General features: G+C 47.6%; 1 protein-coding gene across 2 annotated transcripts in view; it reads left to right on the top strand.

The window, feature by feature from the left end:
• Positions 1-16,923, top strand: part of BICDL1 (BICD family like cargo adaptor 1) — a 79,484-nt gene that overhangs the window by 46,943 nt on the left and 15,618 nt on the right. The window contains exons 3-7 of one of the 2 annotated variants that reach the window (XM_065903719.1): positions 4,075-4,191; positions 7,913-8,059; positions 13,425-13,604; positions 14,231-14,449; positions 15,467-15,610. In XM_065903719.1, the coding sequence (XP_065759791.1) occupies positions 4,075-4,191; positions 7,913-8,059; positions 13,425-13,604; positions 14,231-14,449; positions 15,467-15,610 (807 nt within the window). The remainder of the gene's footprint in view (positions 1-4,074; positions 4,192-7,912; positions 8,060-13,424; positions 13,605-14,230; positions 14,450-15,466; positions 15,611-16,923) is intronic. The other variant, XM_065903721.1, reaches the window with a different exon arrangement.

The following is a 16,923-nucleotide window of genomic DNA, read 5'->3' as shown; positions in this document are numbered from 1 at the left end:
GTCTTTTCCATTTTATCCAGTATTGTTAGTTGTTTTCAGTAAGAAGGTCAATCCAAGTAACCTAACCCAACATATTACCAGAAATGAAACCTTCCCTTTGGAAAGGTATTGGTAAAAATTTTAACTATCTTTTACATTAAGTAAAATATAAATACATAACAAACTTAACTTCTGAGTTTTATTTTTGGAAGGTTTTGGGAGGAATTGGCACACTGGAGCCTAGTGAGAACAAAAGACCATCATACATTTTTGCATTTACTTACTGTCTATTAAATGGCTATTGCTTTTAGTACTATAAATACCTAACACAGTAAAAAGGAGGGTTATCATATAATATGCTCTCATTAGACTGATGGCACCCATTACCAAATTTGAAAGTTTTATCAAGAACAATAAGACCTTGAAAATAAGAGACTTTTGGTTAATTGAATTTTCCAGTTACTCATAGGCTAATCATAAACCCATTTTTGCTTCAAATTGGTGTAGATTTCCTCTTCTAAACTATAATCATCTACTTTTTTCAGTTTTTGCATTCCACTGGAAAACTCAGGCTTTCCATTCTACTTCTATTAGTAGGAAAGCTCTGCTACCACCATCACAGTGACATGTATTCATTATAATTGCAAAACCTTGGAAAATCCCAGATGCCTAACAATAAGGGAGTGCTAAAGGAAAGCATAACTTATCTTCTTGATGGAATATTATGCAGCCATTTAAAGTGATGATTAAGAAGCATAATAATAAATAATTGGGCTTCCCAGGTGGCGCTAGTGGTAAAGAATCCGCCTGCCAATGCAGTAGATGCAATAGACACAGGTTGTTTTCCTGGGTCAGGAAGATCCCCTGGAGAAGAGCATGGCAACCCATGGACATGAGGAGCCTGGGAGGCTACAGTCCATAGGGTTGCAAAGAATTGGACGCTACTGAAGCAGCTTATAGCGCATGCACACACAGTAATAAATAATGTGGAAATGTTTTTGACACCTGATGTTTGTTTTTGATATCAAATATTTTGATGCTAAGTGAAAAAAGAAAAATCTATATAAGCAATATGATCATGAGTAATTTAATTGTACACACACATGTACATACACACAGAAAGATTGGGGAAAAATCAACAAAATGTACTTTGAAAACAAACCCATATTCTGCAATGGGGTTCTGTTACAGAAATTGAAAATTGAAAAATAGGGACTTCCCTGGCAGTTCAGTGGTTAAGACTATGCGCTTCCACTATAGGGAACACAGGTTTGATCCCTGGTCATGGAACTAAGATCTCACATGGTGTGGCCAAAAAATATAAATAAATAAAAATAAGAAATTGAAAAATAAATTTAATTATTTTTAAATTCATGTCCTAATGCAGCAGTTTTCAACTGTAGTAAATTACAAATGGTTTTTAATAATTCACCCTTTGTCTTAAATTAGAATAAATTCAAGGTTGTTGCTCTGATGTCACTTTCATTTTGTAAGCTTTTTTGACAGGGAGCAAAGGAGAGTAGAAAGGGAGTGCTGTGTGTTGGGGCTGAGAGTGTGAGGGTAGAAGCTGCAGATCTGGGTACAAATCCCAGCCCCAGCACTGACAAGCACCAGTGTGCTGTGTTCATTATAGAAGTAAAATTGACTTTATAATCTTTCTGATACTTTATTTAGAAAGCATTTAGAACATAAGAGTTATGGACAAACTTTAGCCATCATTATTTCATTTATGTGACGAAACAGCTAATACTCATTCTGTTAGATCTAAAATATCTGTGCCAGTTTCCATCTCTGAAAAAGAAGGAAATAATATATTTTGGAAGGTGCATTAGCTCCTTGAAGATGGTGCTTATGTCTGATCGATGTGTTCCTCTCCATCACCATCACAGACAGGTGACTGGCCGCCTGGTTGGAGGTGGCCAGGGTGTTGTGGGCGAGCCCAGAACCAGGAGGGCGCGGGCAGTGCCACTCCCTCTCAGCCTCCACCTCCTTCCTTGTCTGCACAGTGAGGCCAGCAATTCCTGCTTCTCTGGGCGGGCGGTTGGAAATTCAAATGAGAGCTGTAGGTCAAAAGCCTATGTCAACGGTATACCCTTGGGCACATCTGAGGAGTCAGACATTTTAAAGAGTCATTATAACATAGTGGTTAAGAGCTGAGACTCTGGTGTCATGATTCCTGGAGGGAAGAGACAAATTTTATTTCTAGGAAGGTTGCTTTGAGAGGAGACCGTCTACAGGAGCCTTTCTGATAACAGTTGGGCTGTATTTGTAGTCCCCAGTGCATCTCTTAGGCTTGGTTGTCTCATGACTCATGTCAAGGTGGTGATGCTCAGAATAAGGTCGCAGCTGCCTGAATTACCCAGTGCTTTGTAATCTCCAGCATATTTGAAACTCTGATAGTCAACTGAATTTCATGTAGGTGACCAAACTGCAGCATTTATAAGAGGAAATTTTCTTTATGGGCCCTAAATTCTATTCAAAGAAATTTCAAGAATCATAAATAAAATTGCTTAGTATTAAAAAAAAGAAGAAAGAAAAAAGTCTAAATTGGACTCATAAAGTCAGTTTCAGTAGTGAGTGATAGAAATAGGAAAAACTACTTCAAGGTACTGTATAAGAAGGTAGTATTGAAGTCCTAATTTCAGAGTAAGATAGCCCCAAATTGACCATTCTAATACTGTCATTCACTGAGATGTGGGACAAGTTCCCTCACCTTCCTGAGTTTGTTGCCTTGGGTGAGGGTGATAGGCCCCACTTTGGTTGTGGCAATTGAGATAAAGCATTTAGCACAGTTCTTGGCACATAGTAAGCACTGGGTAAATAATGCTCATGTTATTTTTAGGTAGGAGTGACTAATACTGTGTTTCTAAGTGATTTGGAAATAAGCTGGTAGTGTCTAAAACTAAATTTAGAATAAGAAGAAAAAAGAGATGGTTTGATTTTTCTTTTGCTGTGTGTCTCGTAATTGTTTAAAAATTAGCACTGTGGGTTGATTCTTGTGGCTCTATAATGTGGGGGCAGGGAGGGGGGGATGTTTGTTGAATCTATGGGACCAAAAAAAGATGGACAATGGATTACATAGCACTTGAAGATAAAAGGAACTATTGAACGTGTGACCATTTTTGTGAGAGCCTCATTGAACAGCTCTCCTACCATTTCAAGATTATTACCACCCACCTCCTCTGAAAGCCTTCCCTCGCCATTTCTGCACGCTGCAATCTCCCCTGAGAACCCATAAAGCTTACTGACCCCATTTGGCCTCCCAGAAGCACTGAGGCAGTGAGTTACCCTGTCCTGTGGCTGTCCTCCCCAGGGCAGTGCTCAGGGCTCTTCTGTGGGCTGAGCTGGCCAGACCCTCAGGAGAATGACAGGACTTGGATCTTTGCAAGGGCACATTCTTTCAAAACATTCTCCTGCATATGCGAGAGAAGGTGCTGGCACACTGAGTGGTCCTTGACGTTTGCTGGGTTTCCGTGTTAGAGAATAAACAGATTAGGGTGGGAAAGGAGCCCCTCGGCCAGCACTCCCCGGAGAATCAAGAGGTGCAGAAAACGTCCTTGAGAAATGAACAGCAAAAGTCTTAACAGACATGACAGGGTATTTTAAATAGTGCCCACATTGACTGGGAGTAAGAGGTAAAGACAGATTATTTGCCTGGCCCCCAATAAGGAAATGGATGGGGGAGATAAAGGGATTTCTAAGGTTTAGGTATATTGCTCTTATTCTTTCATGTAAAATAGTGAGACCATCTCTCAATTTAGTAGATGTTTGTGGAGCTTCTGCCGTGTGTTGTGCAGAGTCATAATGATAATAACTAACATTTGAGAACTTACTATTTTCTAGGCCTGTTTCCTCTGATCAGCAAAGTGGTCCTAGACCTAGACAGAGTCGTTCATGCTTTAGGTAGGAATAGGGGTTAGTCTTGTTTGGGCATGAGAGAACAAAGCGAACGGGGTAGGAAACCGGTTGTTTCTCATCCTGTACTTCCTGTAGAGTAGAGTTGCAAAGAGATGTTTGAGAAATGAAAGGCAAAATTCTGAGCCGCCTTCCTTTGTACAACCTCTGAATCAGCCCCATGGTCTCTTTTGCTTACAGGCATCAGAAGTTGAGAGACAACTCTCCATGCAAGTACACGCCCTCAGAGAAGACTTTCGGGAGAAAAACTCGTCAACCAACCAGCACATCATCCGGCTGGAAAGCCTTCAGGCCGAGGTCAGCCTCCCCGAGCAGCCATGTTGGGCGGAAGGACTTTTCTCACTTTGGGAGCTGCACCTGGCCTTTTAGACACAGAGTCCTCTGAACAAAAACCTGCCCTGTCTTAACATCTCTGGAGAGAGATGTCTGTGAGATACTGAATGGGGATCACTTGACCATGTTTCTCTGGGTAGCCTGTTGTCTAGAAAAGTTAGGTTGCTCAGAGTTACTGCTGAGTGTGCTGAAATTAGTAATGACCTACTTTTTATTGAATATGTTGATCCCTCCAAAAACATCCTAAATGGAAGATTGGAAAGAGAATCTTCCCTTTCTCTGTTCCATTTGGGTCTGGTTCAATCCCTCTAAATAGGACCTATTATTCTTACCTATAAACCGAAAGTAATATCTACTTCATCGGGTTGAAGTAATCTACTTCATAGTGTTGATGAGAGGATTTGATGAGTTAACACATGGAAAGCACTGTGTGTGGTGTTTAGAAGAAAGTAGTGTTATTGAAAGCATACGAGAGGCCAGACAGAATCTGTGGCCCTGAGCAAGCCAGAGGGGGAAAGTAGCGCTGAGGGGATGAATCTGTGAGGACCAGGTTGTGGGGAGGTGAGGAGCGGGGAAGGGTCACATCACCAGCCCGAATGGGCCTCTGTGCCGGGGAGGCTTCCACCTCCTCTGCTCCCAAAACCCCTCAGCCAAGTGTCTGAACAACAGCCCTTTGACTGAGTTACATTTTGAGTGACAGTCCAGCGCTACCACCATGGAAGGAACCAGCCTGCGAGGTCAGACCCAAGAGGCCAAGATGGCTGCTCCCCTGCTTCATACATGATGAAAAGATGTTTTTCCTAAAGTCTGTCAATATCTTCTCTTTTCTCCTGGCTCTCACTCCCTTCCTCCCTCCCTTCCCTTGGAATTCCTACGGGTATTGAGCAGCAGGTCCTTGAAGTAAGTAGTTGGTGCTGGTGGGTTTGGCATGCCTGTCTGTGACGGTCTGTGTGGATGACGTGCTGCTCAGCCACCTCTGCCGAGGTCCAGCTCCCTCCCGTTGCCTGTCTGCCTAGACCCTTGTGACACAGGGTCATGCCCGGGAATGTTTGTGGCCAGATTGGGTCCCAAGTTTCAGGGTGTGTAGGATCGGCTGAGGGAGTTAGCTACCTAATGCCAATTCCCTGCTTCATCTAGTAACACTTTTACGTTTAGAAGCCAAGCTATGAAATTGTTTATTTCAAATAAGTCACTTCATGTAGCTCTGAACTTCTGAGTTTGTTTTTTTTCTGTTAAGGGGCGGGGTTGTGTATCAGAACCAGATTACCTCGTGACTTCCCTGAGTGGAACTTGGGAACCAAAGGTGATCCACGGGAGGGAAAATGTGAAGGTCAGAGAGTATTTAAATGAAATGCAGCTAGAGTAAGAGCTCCCTTCGCGTGAGCAGCGTCGCATCAGTGTGGAGAAGAGTGGGCCATTCATAGGGCTGCTCCTGTCGGTCCTTCCCTGGGTGCACACCTGAGAGACAGTGTTCCTTTGTTTGGCCGGATACCTGATCCCTCTGGACAAAGGCCTCATACTTCATTTCCCCAGGACGGCATCCCATCCAATTGGGGGGAGGTGGCCAGGGAAGAGTCGTGCCCTCTGAGCAAGAATTCTAGTGCAGAGAGTGAGAACAGCCAAAGAGCAGAGGGGAGGCAGGTTTCAGAGGACTTGGGACACTCATTTCCAGATTTCTCCTAAAACGATCTGTGGTTGGTCCCCTTGGTGAACTGTCATCATGCTAGACTAGAGAGCGTGGAGCACATCTTAACCACACCAGGAGAATACTCACAAGAAATGGGGTGAGAACTCAGTCTAGCAGGGAACTGATAACGGGAGGAGCCGGAGGACCTGCAGGACTCCAGGAGTCCCCCAAGGCCCCTGCAGTTGAGGGGACTCAGGAACGTTCCTGTAGCCCCCTGAGCAGGGCAGGGCTCCTGGGCTGAAGCATCGCTGGCCTGGGGGCATGCTGGGTGACTCTCACCCTGCAAACCTTGAGGCCACAGAAAACTTGGCATCTTTTTCCTCTTTTCCTCTGTTTTCTCACTGAAATGGAAGCAACAGAACAGACCTTCCTAAAAGAAAGTCTGTAGCTCTCTTGAGGCTGGCTGGATACTCGGTGTACAAACATATCAGTTCAGTTCAGTTGCTCAGTCGTGTCCGACTCTTTGCGACCCTATGAACCACAGCACGCCAGGCCTCCCTGTCCATCTCCATCTTCCAGAGTCCACCCAAACCCATGTCCATTGTGTCAGTGATGCCATCCAACCATCTCATCCTCTGTCGTCCCCTTCTCATGCCCCCAATCCTTCCCAGCATTGGGGTCTTTTCAAATGAGTCAGCTCTCCGCATCAGGTGTTCAAAGTATTGGAGTTTCAGCTTCAACATCAGTCCCTCCAATGAACACCCAGGACTGATTTCCTTTAGGATGGACTGGTTGGATCTCCTTGCAGTCCAAGGGACTCTCAAGAGTCTTCCCTAGCACCACAGTTCAAAAGCACCAATTCTTCGGCCCTCAGCTTTTTTTATAGTCCAAGTCTCACATCCCTACATAACTACTGGAAAAACCATAGCCTTGACTAGACGGACCTTTGTTGGCAAAGTAATGTATCTGCTTTTTAAATATGCTGTCTAGGTTGGTCATAACTTTCCTCCCAAGGAACAAGGTCTTTTAATTTCATGGCTGCAATCACCATCCTCAGTGATTTTGGAGCCCAGAAAAATAAAGTCAACCACTGTTTCCACTGTTCCCCCATCTATTTGCCATGAAGTGATGGGACCGAATGCCATGATCTTAGTTTTCTGAATGTTGAGCTTTAAGCCAGCTTTTTCACTCTCCTCTTTCACTTTCATCAAGAGGCTGTTTAGTTCTTCTTCACTTTCTGCCACAAACATATCAGCCTGTTTAATAAAAGGAGAAAGATGGCTTCTAGTCATAAGTTTCTCGCTGAAGCAGAAGATACCTTGAGTAAAATCCATTATTTACTTGTCAGTGTCCTGTTCTCTCCCAGGGCAGGGGCTAATGCAGGCACTGCTGGGTTTTCTGTATCCTGGGGCTCCTCCATTCACCTGGGGCTCTGGGTCTGAGCCGTGACCTCTAGTGCCAGTCCTGCCAGCAGTGGGGAAAGGACAGAGAGAGAGAAGCATATAAGGGTGCAGTGGCCCCAGGGGCTGTCCTGGGCCTTGTCTTGTGCTCAGGACTTGAGAGAGAAGGGTCCCACAGGTTAGGTTCCACTACCCCACCAGCTGTTGGGTTGGAGTACAGTCGTAGACAGGGGACTTCCCTGGCAGTCTGGTGGTTAGGACTGCACGCTTCCACTGCAGAGGGGCACAGGTTTGATTCCTGGTTGGGGAACTAAGATCCCGCATGCTGCATGACACAGCCAAAAAAAAAAATGTTGTGGGCAGCAAGGTGGAGCCCTTGTCTGTGTTATCTCTGGAATTTCCAGAGCACTGACCTTCCTTGCCTCTGCCTGACACCCCACATTCCAGCTTAACTCCCACCCCTTCCCAGACTGGTGTACGAAGGGGAGGGGTTTCCTCCTCAGCTGGAGAGTTCACAGCTGTTCTGTCTGGCGAGGGGGTGCCGGGGCAGAGCGCTGGAGTGACGCCTGCCTTCGTGTTCCGGGGCTGGTCCCTCCTGCCCTACTCGTCAGCCCGGGTGTAACCCCACACCACCCTGTGGCTCTCTCCCTGCTTTCAGATCAAGATGCTCTCGGATCGGAAGCGGGAGCTGGAGCACCGTCTCAGCGCCACCTTGGAGGAGAACGACCTGCTCCAAGGGACAGTGGAGGAGCTGCAGGACCGGGTGTTGATCCTGGAGAGGCAGGGCCACGACAAGGACCTCCAGGTGCGGGGGCAGAGGATGGGCTCAGGGCCAGGCACGCTCGGCTGCCCCGCCCCGAGGAGAGGCTAGCGCACGGGCAGTGGGTGACGCTGAGGTCTCTCCTTGGGCCGGATATGGGTCTCTTCAGGCGTGGCTAACTGCCTGGTCATTCTCTGCCAAGAACAAGTACACTGCTCCAGCAGGTCATCCTTCCAATTTGTTCTGAGCCACTGGCCCCAGGAGCAGTTTCACGGGGTTCTTTCTGGGCTGTTAACATAATGGGAGCACCCGCAGTGCTGTTCTGCCTCCTGGGGTTTGTGGGAATCTGTGGGAGACTTCAGAGGGAGCCCGTGACTGTGCTGGGCCCCCGTGCTCTCTGCTGCTGCTTCCGCAGGCCCCTGCCTTTCGTGGGCTGGCCCCTGCCTTTCGTGGACTGGCCCCAAGCAGAAGCCCAGAAGCTGCCCACTGAATGCAGCAGGATAGATCCTGATTCTGCCAGTTGCTAGCGAAGACACAGGCCGACCCCTCTATGAGTCTAATTAGCCTCTTTTTTTCCTTGCTAAAAGAAATCGTTTCATGGCTGTATTTGTCCTTATTTGGGAACTGCCACTAGGCCTCAGCTGAATCCCAGAGCTCACACCTGACAGGAAATAACCCCTTAAACACTCTGCCTCCCCAGAGACAGTGCAGCTCCTGCTACCGAGAAAGCTTTGCTGTGCTGACCTGGGAGCCCTGGGCCTGGGGCTCTGGGCCCTGCTTCCCTGAGGTGTCCTCCGAGCGTGCCAGGGAGCAGAGCCGATTGCAGCAGTGCTGTTTCTGTGCAGGTGGTCAGCCAGGGATATTCCTGGGCCAGGTGGGTCCCTGCCCAAAGACCAGGCTGCAGAAGGCCCCCAGGCTCAGCAGTCAGCTGTTGAGGAAAGCCCTGGGTTGCGGGATGAGGAGATGTCTTAGGCTAAGGTCATGTGATACCATCAGTTAAACAGCCCTCTGAGTGATTAGCCTCTTTAAGGGAAAAGTAACATTTTTTCTGTGTTTTATACCTTCAGCTCGGAACTTTCTGTAAAGTGGGGCCTCAGTAAGTGTTGAACAGAAAATGATGCTGGCTAAAGCCTCACATCAGTTTTCAAAATGGAAAGGAGTTTGCTCTTAAAGTTTACAGTGATAACAGCCATGGACATTTGTCAGCTGCTTTGCACAGAACAGTGTTTTTGCAGATGTTCTAACACTGAGGCTGAGAAAGGTGACCTCTCTGTCCTAACTAGTGTAGTAAGTCTTGGGTAGAATCCAGAAGGGGACCCTCCTACCTGCTTTGCTTGGTTCTCAGTGATGACTTCCTGTGTATCACTTGCCTTTCAAAGTCCGTGTCTCACCAGCGTTTATTACCCCATCAGGTGCTCTCCTGAGGGTTGCTGAGGTAGAGTATGGAGAGGAGGAGGAAAAAGTACAGAAAAATGGGGAAATGGCCCTGCCTAAAAAAAAAAAACAAAGCTGGTTCAACATGAATTCACAAGTAAAAAGTCGTTATTTCAGATCAAGGATGGGAGACCTGGGGGTGAGGAAGAGCCAGGACCAGTGTGGACCGTGCAGTACTTGGCTGGCACGTGGGCTGTTTGTTCTCCAGCAGCCAGAGTCCCCAGTCACACCTCCTTCACATCCTCACCCCTTGCACACTTGCTGCCTCCCGATTGGGCTTCTTCAAGAATGGGAGTGCAATGCCTGCATCAGGTCAGGGAGGTCCCACCTTGGGACCTCTGCATTGGGGAAAGCTGCATTTATGGACTGAAATCTCTTCTTTCCCAACTATTTGTAATTCTTTTTTTCTCCACTAGTCATATATAACTCTCTTTAAGGTGTTGCTAACTAGTTCTGTTTCTGAAATGGCCTGTACTGATACAGAAATAGAAGTTTCAGCTCACTCAGGGAGTAAGTGAATGGTCCTAAATCAGACTTGTAGACTGTAGAGCTAGTGGCCTTGGAATGTTTCTAATCCCCTGGTTTTATTCCTTTTCCTCAGACACGGGATGAGAGAAGGGCTGAGCAGGCAGGGCAATAGGCTGCCACAAGCAGAGTAGCCCCCTTTGATCTGGCTCACTCTGTAACTGGGGTTCTACTGTCAAAAACAGATTTTTAAAACACTGATCAAATCCAGCTCTGATTTTTTTTTCCCCAGTCTGAGAGGGATAAAAATGACTATTGAGGGCCCAGGAAATTTAAAAAGCAGGCATTTTGCTAAACTCTTAATACCCAGTAAAGGATTTGTCCCTCAAGAGGGCCACTTCACTGCTCTGTTTCATACCCAGTGAATGTCTGCACACAGATGTGTGCAGGGGCCTCGTCCCAAGGAGTGGGTGGCTTTCATCAGCAGAGAACGCAAGCCCTGCTCCCTGTGGGTACCCAGGAAGCAAATGACCTGGAGTCTAGACCTCGCCGACTCTGGGTGTGTGCCGTTAGGCACATCACTTAATGTCAGCCATCTCAGTTCCCTCAGCGTAAGACGGGGAGAGTGCCCCCACCTCTGCCCCCTTTAAGGGCATGAGTGTCCTAAGCTTGAACTTCGCATACTCTTCAAACACAAGACATTTGGTGTCTTCCTCGGTCACACATATAAATTACATTTAGTTTCATCTTTGTTCTATAAAGGGTGATATTTCTTAACGTTAAATGGTTATTGTATTTAATAGACTCTTCCTTGGTTTGGTTTTTCTGAATTTATTTATGGATCAGTTATTGACTAGAGGGGGCAGACCTGTCCTGGTGTTTGTTCTCTTGCTGTTACAATTAATTAAGCACCTGTGAGTGTGTGTGAGTAATTGAACTAATGTTGTCCAACGCCTAACAACTTGTACTTGTGGGTGCTGAGCTTCCCCTGCTGAGATGTATGTGGAAGTTGTCTAGAAAATAATTGCAAAGCATTTTATCAATTTAATATGCCATTTATAATTGTGCCAAAGGCTTCCTAGGCTTATCTTTAAAAAAAAAAGAATCAATCTAATTTCTTCTTTCTGAGTTTCCTCAAAACCAGAGCTGGAGGAGTTCCCACTGGACCAGCAGGTATTGCTGACCCACTGGAACCATGCAGGGCAGGCTTGCCAAGTCCTTTGTCATCCTGTGAGCAGCCAGGCTCCAAACCCTTCCTAGTTAAGGCACACCCAGACCACTGGTGCCATTAGCCAAATGTTCTGATACTGACCAGCAGAGGAGAGGCTCCCAGGGCATCCAAAGGGATAGCTGAAGGCTCTGCAAGGCAGCTTGCTCCATTCATGAAACCCACAGAGCTCTGAGTTGCTGCCTGCTGCCCCTGGGACTCTGCATCTCTGCAGGGGCCACAGGCCTACCTTGATGACAGTCTGGAAGAGAGACTACGGCGTTCCCTCTTCTTAATAAACAGGGGTGACCGAAGATGCTATTTTATTAAAAGATTAAAATAACTGAATTTAAATCCTAGGAAGTTCTTCTCCCCATCCCCACCTCCCAAAATATATTTTCAGTCGGGGGACAGCAGGGTGAGCAGTCCTCAAGTCCAGGAGTAGGAAACATTGCTCCTGTATGTAGTATGTGGACATGTGCGTAGCAGTCAGCAAACAGATTGGTTCTGCAGTTGGGGTCTGTTGTGGTGAAAGTAAGTGCAATGATGGAGTGTACCAGTAAGAGAGTGGCATTTAGCAGCCATGGTGGAGGCTCCTCTTACATTCAGCAGCAATAACCTCATCAGGTGGCAAATGCCCTGTTCGGACTCCACAGGGAATGCAGAGGGGGGTGAGGCAGTGGCGGTGAAAGACGGGGATGGAGCCCTGGCCCGTGAGTCGCAATGCCTGCGTTGCCGTCCCCTCCACACTGGCATCGCTCTCCTCCTCTGAGGCACACATGCTGTGGACATCCGTCACACACGTGCTCCTAAAATCTGCCCCCTGCCAAGGGCCTTCCTTACTGTAATCCATGACGTGTGACACACAGCAGGGTGAGACTGCTTCTCCCATGAGTTGGGAACTCTTGGTATCACTGCCCAGATGTTGCTTCAGATCCTGCCTCTAGCTCCTTTCCAAACAACCCTTTTCCCCTTCACGTTTTCAGTAAAGTACAACGTGCATGTAGTAAAGCATACAGACCTTAGGTGTATAGCCCATCGAAGCTTTTATCGGTACCTCTGTAACCGCCGTCCAGGTCAAGACAACCCATCATCAGCACCCACGTCTTCCTCCTGCACCCTCCCAGTCAACGCACTGCCGCTTCCTCAAAAGCAAACCTCTCTTCTAACTTTTGTCTCTCTTATCTCAAGTTTTGGAACCTTATATAAAGAGAATCGTACTTTATAAATTGTTTTGTGTCTGGCTTTTGCTGAACATCAGTATCTAAAAAGTTCATCCGCGTTGTGGCATAGAGAAGCAGCGTGCTCTTCTGTGTTCTTTGTGGCGTGCTGTACAGTATTGCAGGGTGTGAACATATCCATTCTGTTTTTATTGGTGTTCAGATTGTTCCTGTGTGTGACTTTTATGAATAATGCTGCTGTGAACACCCTGTGTGTCTTTCATGTACATTTTCAGTCATTTATTACTGGGTCTGCACCTAGGAGTGGAACACCTGCATCAAAGGATACATGTGTATTTCACTCACTAGAAATTGCTGAACAGTTTTCCAGAGGGGCAGTTCATCTTCCATTCCCACCAGCAGTGAGAATCCTAGTTATTTTACTTCCTCATCAAAACCTGATATTATTATTCTGTTGCTATTACTTATCTTAGTCCTTCTGATGAGAGTCTAACGGTGCCTTATTTTGTATGCCTGTAGGTTTGTGTGTCCAACTTTTTATTCTGGAGAATTTCAGACAAACTCAGAATAGTGCAGTGACACCCCATGTACCCTACAGTCCATATCTACATGCCATCCATCCCTGGCCAGCCCCACCCTAGCTTCATGACATCCACTTGCTCCCCTCTCATTATTTTGAAGTAAATCCCAGAATTTTTGTAATTTCATCTGTAAGTAAAGAATACTTTACAGATAAGAACTTTAACAAACATAAACACAGGACTAGTACACCTAGAAAACTTAGCCATATTTCCTTAGTATCAGATATTTAGCCAGTGTTCAAGTTTTCATTTGTCTTAATAATATCATAATTGTTCTTCACATTTTTATTTTGAGTCATGTGGCAGACAGGCGATATGTTTCTTAAGTCTCTTTTAATCTATAGATTCCCCTTTTATCTTTTTCTTTTTGAAATTTATCTGTTGAAGAAGCTGGGCTGTTTGTCCTGTAGTTTCCCAAATCTGTATTTTACCGACTGCATCCCCTGAACACCTTCTAGCTTGCTTCTCCCCCGCTCTGTATTTTCCTGTAAATTGGTGGTTGGGCTCAGCCCCCTCACCTCCCTTTGCTGTCTCCCCGAAAGCTGCACCAGAGTCAGCTGGAGCTGCAGGAGGTGCGGCTCTCCTACCGGCAGCTGCAGGTGAAGGTGGAGGAGCTGACCGAGGAGAGGAGCCTGCAGAACTCCGCCGCCACCAGCGCGTCCCTCCTGTCCGAGATAGAGCAGAGCATGGAGGCCGAGGAGCTGGAGCAGGAGAGAGAGCAGGTGCTGGCGTCCCCCTGGCCCTCCCACTCACCCCACACCTAGGGTGCCGTGGTCTGCACATGTGTGAGCCCCTCAGCCTGCTGGCTGGAGATGTCCTGAGGCGGCCGCTTAGGAAATGCTTGTTGACTAATCAGTCTTAGAACTCTGGTATTGACAGGGTTTTGGAACATTTGTGATCCATCTAATTGGCTTCTTTTCATATTACCCATAACCACTCATTCCCCTAATTATATGGGGACTTCCTCCAAAAGTAACGGACTATATCAAGAAGTATTTTATGTGCAGCTGGGAGGGACCTGAGGGCAGGGGGTATAAGAACTGGGAGTCTTTGCAGCTGTGCGGGAGAAGGGAATGGCTACCCACTCCAGTGTTCTTGCCTGGGGCATCCCATGGACAGAGGAGCCTGACGGGCTACAGTCCATGGGGTCACAAAGAGTCAGACACACCTGAGCGACTAAGCACCCACAGTTGTATGGGGCCCAGAATAAGTATATGTTTCCTGGGACAAGTAATTAAAAAAACAACAACTTCCTAGAACTAGATTCTTGGATTCGTGTACTAGAAAAGGATGGCTGCTGGCCATCTTCTCTAGAGTCCCTAACCAGGAATAACTCTTTGTGGGGCAGTTGAGACTGCAGCTCTGGGAAGCCTATTGCCAGGTCCGCTATCTGTGCTCGCACCTGCGGGGAAACGACAGCGCTGACTCGGCCGTCTCCACGGACTCCTCGATGGACGAGTCTTCAGAGACGTCGTCGGCCAAGGATGTGCCAGCCGGCAGCTTGCGCACTGCCCTGAACGAGCTCAAGAGACTGATCCAGAGCATCGTGGATGGCATGGAACCCTCGGTAAGAGGCCGCGATGAGAGCTCCGGGCTCCACAGGGCTTGGAGGCTAAAACCAAGTCCAGAGGGTGAGGTTAGCCCTGGAATCCGGAACCTAATAAAGTCTGCAAGAATGCCTTCTGAGCCCTTGTCAGAGCGCACTCCCCATGGGGGAGCAGGCACAGGGTCCAATGTGGGGCTGGGGGCCCCCAGAGTCCCTCCCTGCAGGCTCAGGGTGCAGACGAGGCCTCAGGGCTTCGAGTGTGAGCACTTTGCTGGGAGGCTGTGAATGTAGAAATTTGGCTCCTGGTAAAAACTTCAAGTTGTTTTTCTGTTGCCCACTGGTCCTGGTGGTGGAGGTAACTGTGAACAGGCAAACTTAAAAGATCTGAAGCTTCTGCTCAAAGGCTAGACATGAGGAAAGTTGAGGCGATCAACAGCCGGGCCTTTTAGAATTCTAGACGTGGCTCCTCTGGTGCAGGAGAGGAACATTCCCACGGGCTTCCCTGAGTAGACTGACCTTTCTTCCAGCTTCGTGTCAGATTCCTGCCAGACTCCCCCTCCATTTACACCCACAGCTTGCAGGCTGTTGTTTCTCTTCAGGTTCCTCCTCCTGCAGGACGGTTGCTGGTTGCGTCTCTCTCGCTGTATTAGGTGAAGTTAGGTGAAAGGGTGGCTGTCCTGCCGAGGTGGTTCGTGGGATGCACTGTAGTGCAGAGGCCGGGTCAGTGTGGGAAAGCGAGCTGGCAGAGGGAGGTGGGCTCTTGGCGCCATGCAGTTTCCCTTCTCCAAAGCCTGAAACAAAATAAACTTTTAGTTATTGTCTGCACATTGAAATTGAGCAAGACAGCCTCTCTTTTCTAACCTTCTGTTTCTTCCTTCTTCTGCTTCTCTTTTTTCCTCCCATCCCCTACCTTGCTCTTCCCCAAACTGAACCATCTCCCTGCTCCCCTCCCCTTTTCATCTCTCCCACTAACCATCTCCCCACTCCCCTCCACTCTCACCGTCTCTCTACTTGGCGGGCTGACTCTCCTGCTGTCAGAGCTCCCGGAGAATTGACGATGACTCCTTAGAAGAACAGATAAGGCAGACCAGTGAGGATTCGAGAGCCCTGAGGGAACTCATGGAGGGCGAGAGGGGTAAACTGAGGCAAAGCCTGGAAGAGCTGCAGCGACTCCACAGTCAGGTGAGCTCCCCTGTCCTCAGCCCAGTGCAAGGTGTGCAGGGGCTCCTGCTCCCTGGGACCGAGATTCCCCCTCTCCATGTCTCTCTGAGACGGGCTCTCTGATGGTCGGACCCTCAGGGGTAGTGACCTGAAGCTGAAATGAGCTGAGTATCTTCAAGAGAAGTCAGTCCTCAGGTGTAGGCCACAGTGAAATCGTTAGGATTGAGAATAGCTGAGGGACTTCCCTGATGGTCCAGTGGCTAAGACTCTGTGCTCCAATGCAGGGGACCTGGGTTTGCTCCCTGGTCAGGGAACTAGATTCCTTATGCCACAACTAAAAAGATCCTGCCACAACTAATAACTGGCCCTCCATTTCCTCCAGGACTCCCGGCCCTCTACAGAGCCTGAATAACTGGGTGGATTCTGATAGTTAGAGTGCCACAGCTCCCAAGACACATTTGGATGTTTGTCCAGCAGCTTCTGAGCAGGGAAGTTTGCAAACCAGGAGACAGTTGGTCTTTGCGGGCCTGAGCTCTCTTTGTGAGTGCTGTCACCTCTGCCAGCCTGTTTTTCAGCTTTCGAGGCACTTACTGCTGCTCTTGCTGTTCCCTTCCTATTTGATCATGATCTCATCTCTCCAGAACAGTGGAGAAGGACATCTGTATTCTGATCTGAAAAGTTTTAAAGGGCTTAGGAGCAGCCCCACCCAAAAAGGAGCTTCTAAAATCTACATAGGAGATAAATACAAGCTCTTCCTTTTGCCTGGAGTCCTGTATGGAGGTTTGTTCCCATTAGTGGGGGACACCAGACAGGTTCCCCTCTAAACGCCTTCCCTCCTTGTCCAAAGCTAGTCCTCCCTTCCTGCTACAGGAAGAGGTTGCTGAAAGATGGAATTTAAGCTGGGCTTTCACTTCATTCAGTATTTCTTAAATGTAAAGGAACTTATAGAAACAAACTTCTGTCTCTTGGGGTTGTACCCATTAGACTTCCTGGTATTATTCTCTTGGAAGATACTGGGAGACAAGCCATTACTGCTCTTTTTTTTTGTGAGTGACCAGATAAGAAGGGCAAAAGGATGCTATTGAAAGCTGTATATTGTTCCTGACCAAGCCCTGGGGAGTAGGTTTGGGCAACCAGAGATGCTGCTGCTGCTAAGTCGCTTCAGTCGTTTCCGACTCCGTGCGACCCCATAGATGGCAGCCCACCAGGCTCCCCCGCCCCTCGGATTCTCCAGGCAAGAACACTGGAGTGGGTTGCCATTTCCTTCTCCAATGCATGAAAGTGAAAAATGAAAGTGAAATCGCTCATTCGTGTCCGACTCTTCACGACCCCAT

This window comes from Muntiacus reevesi, chromosome 13 (assembly GCF_963930625.1).
Source record: "Muntiacus reevesi chromosome 13, mMunRee1.1, whole genome shotgun sequence".
Lineage (NCBI taxonomy): Eukaryota > Metazoa > Chordata > Mammalia > Artiodactyla > Cervidae > Muntiacus > Muntiacus reevesi.
This window is presented reverse-complemented; position numbering and strand designations above follow the sequence as displayed.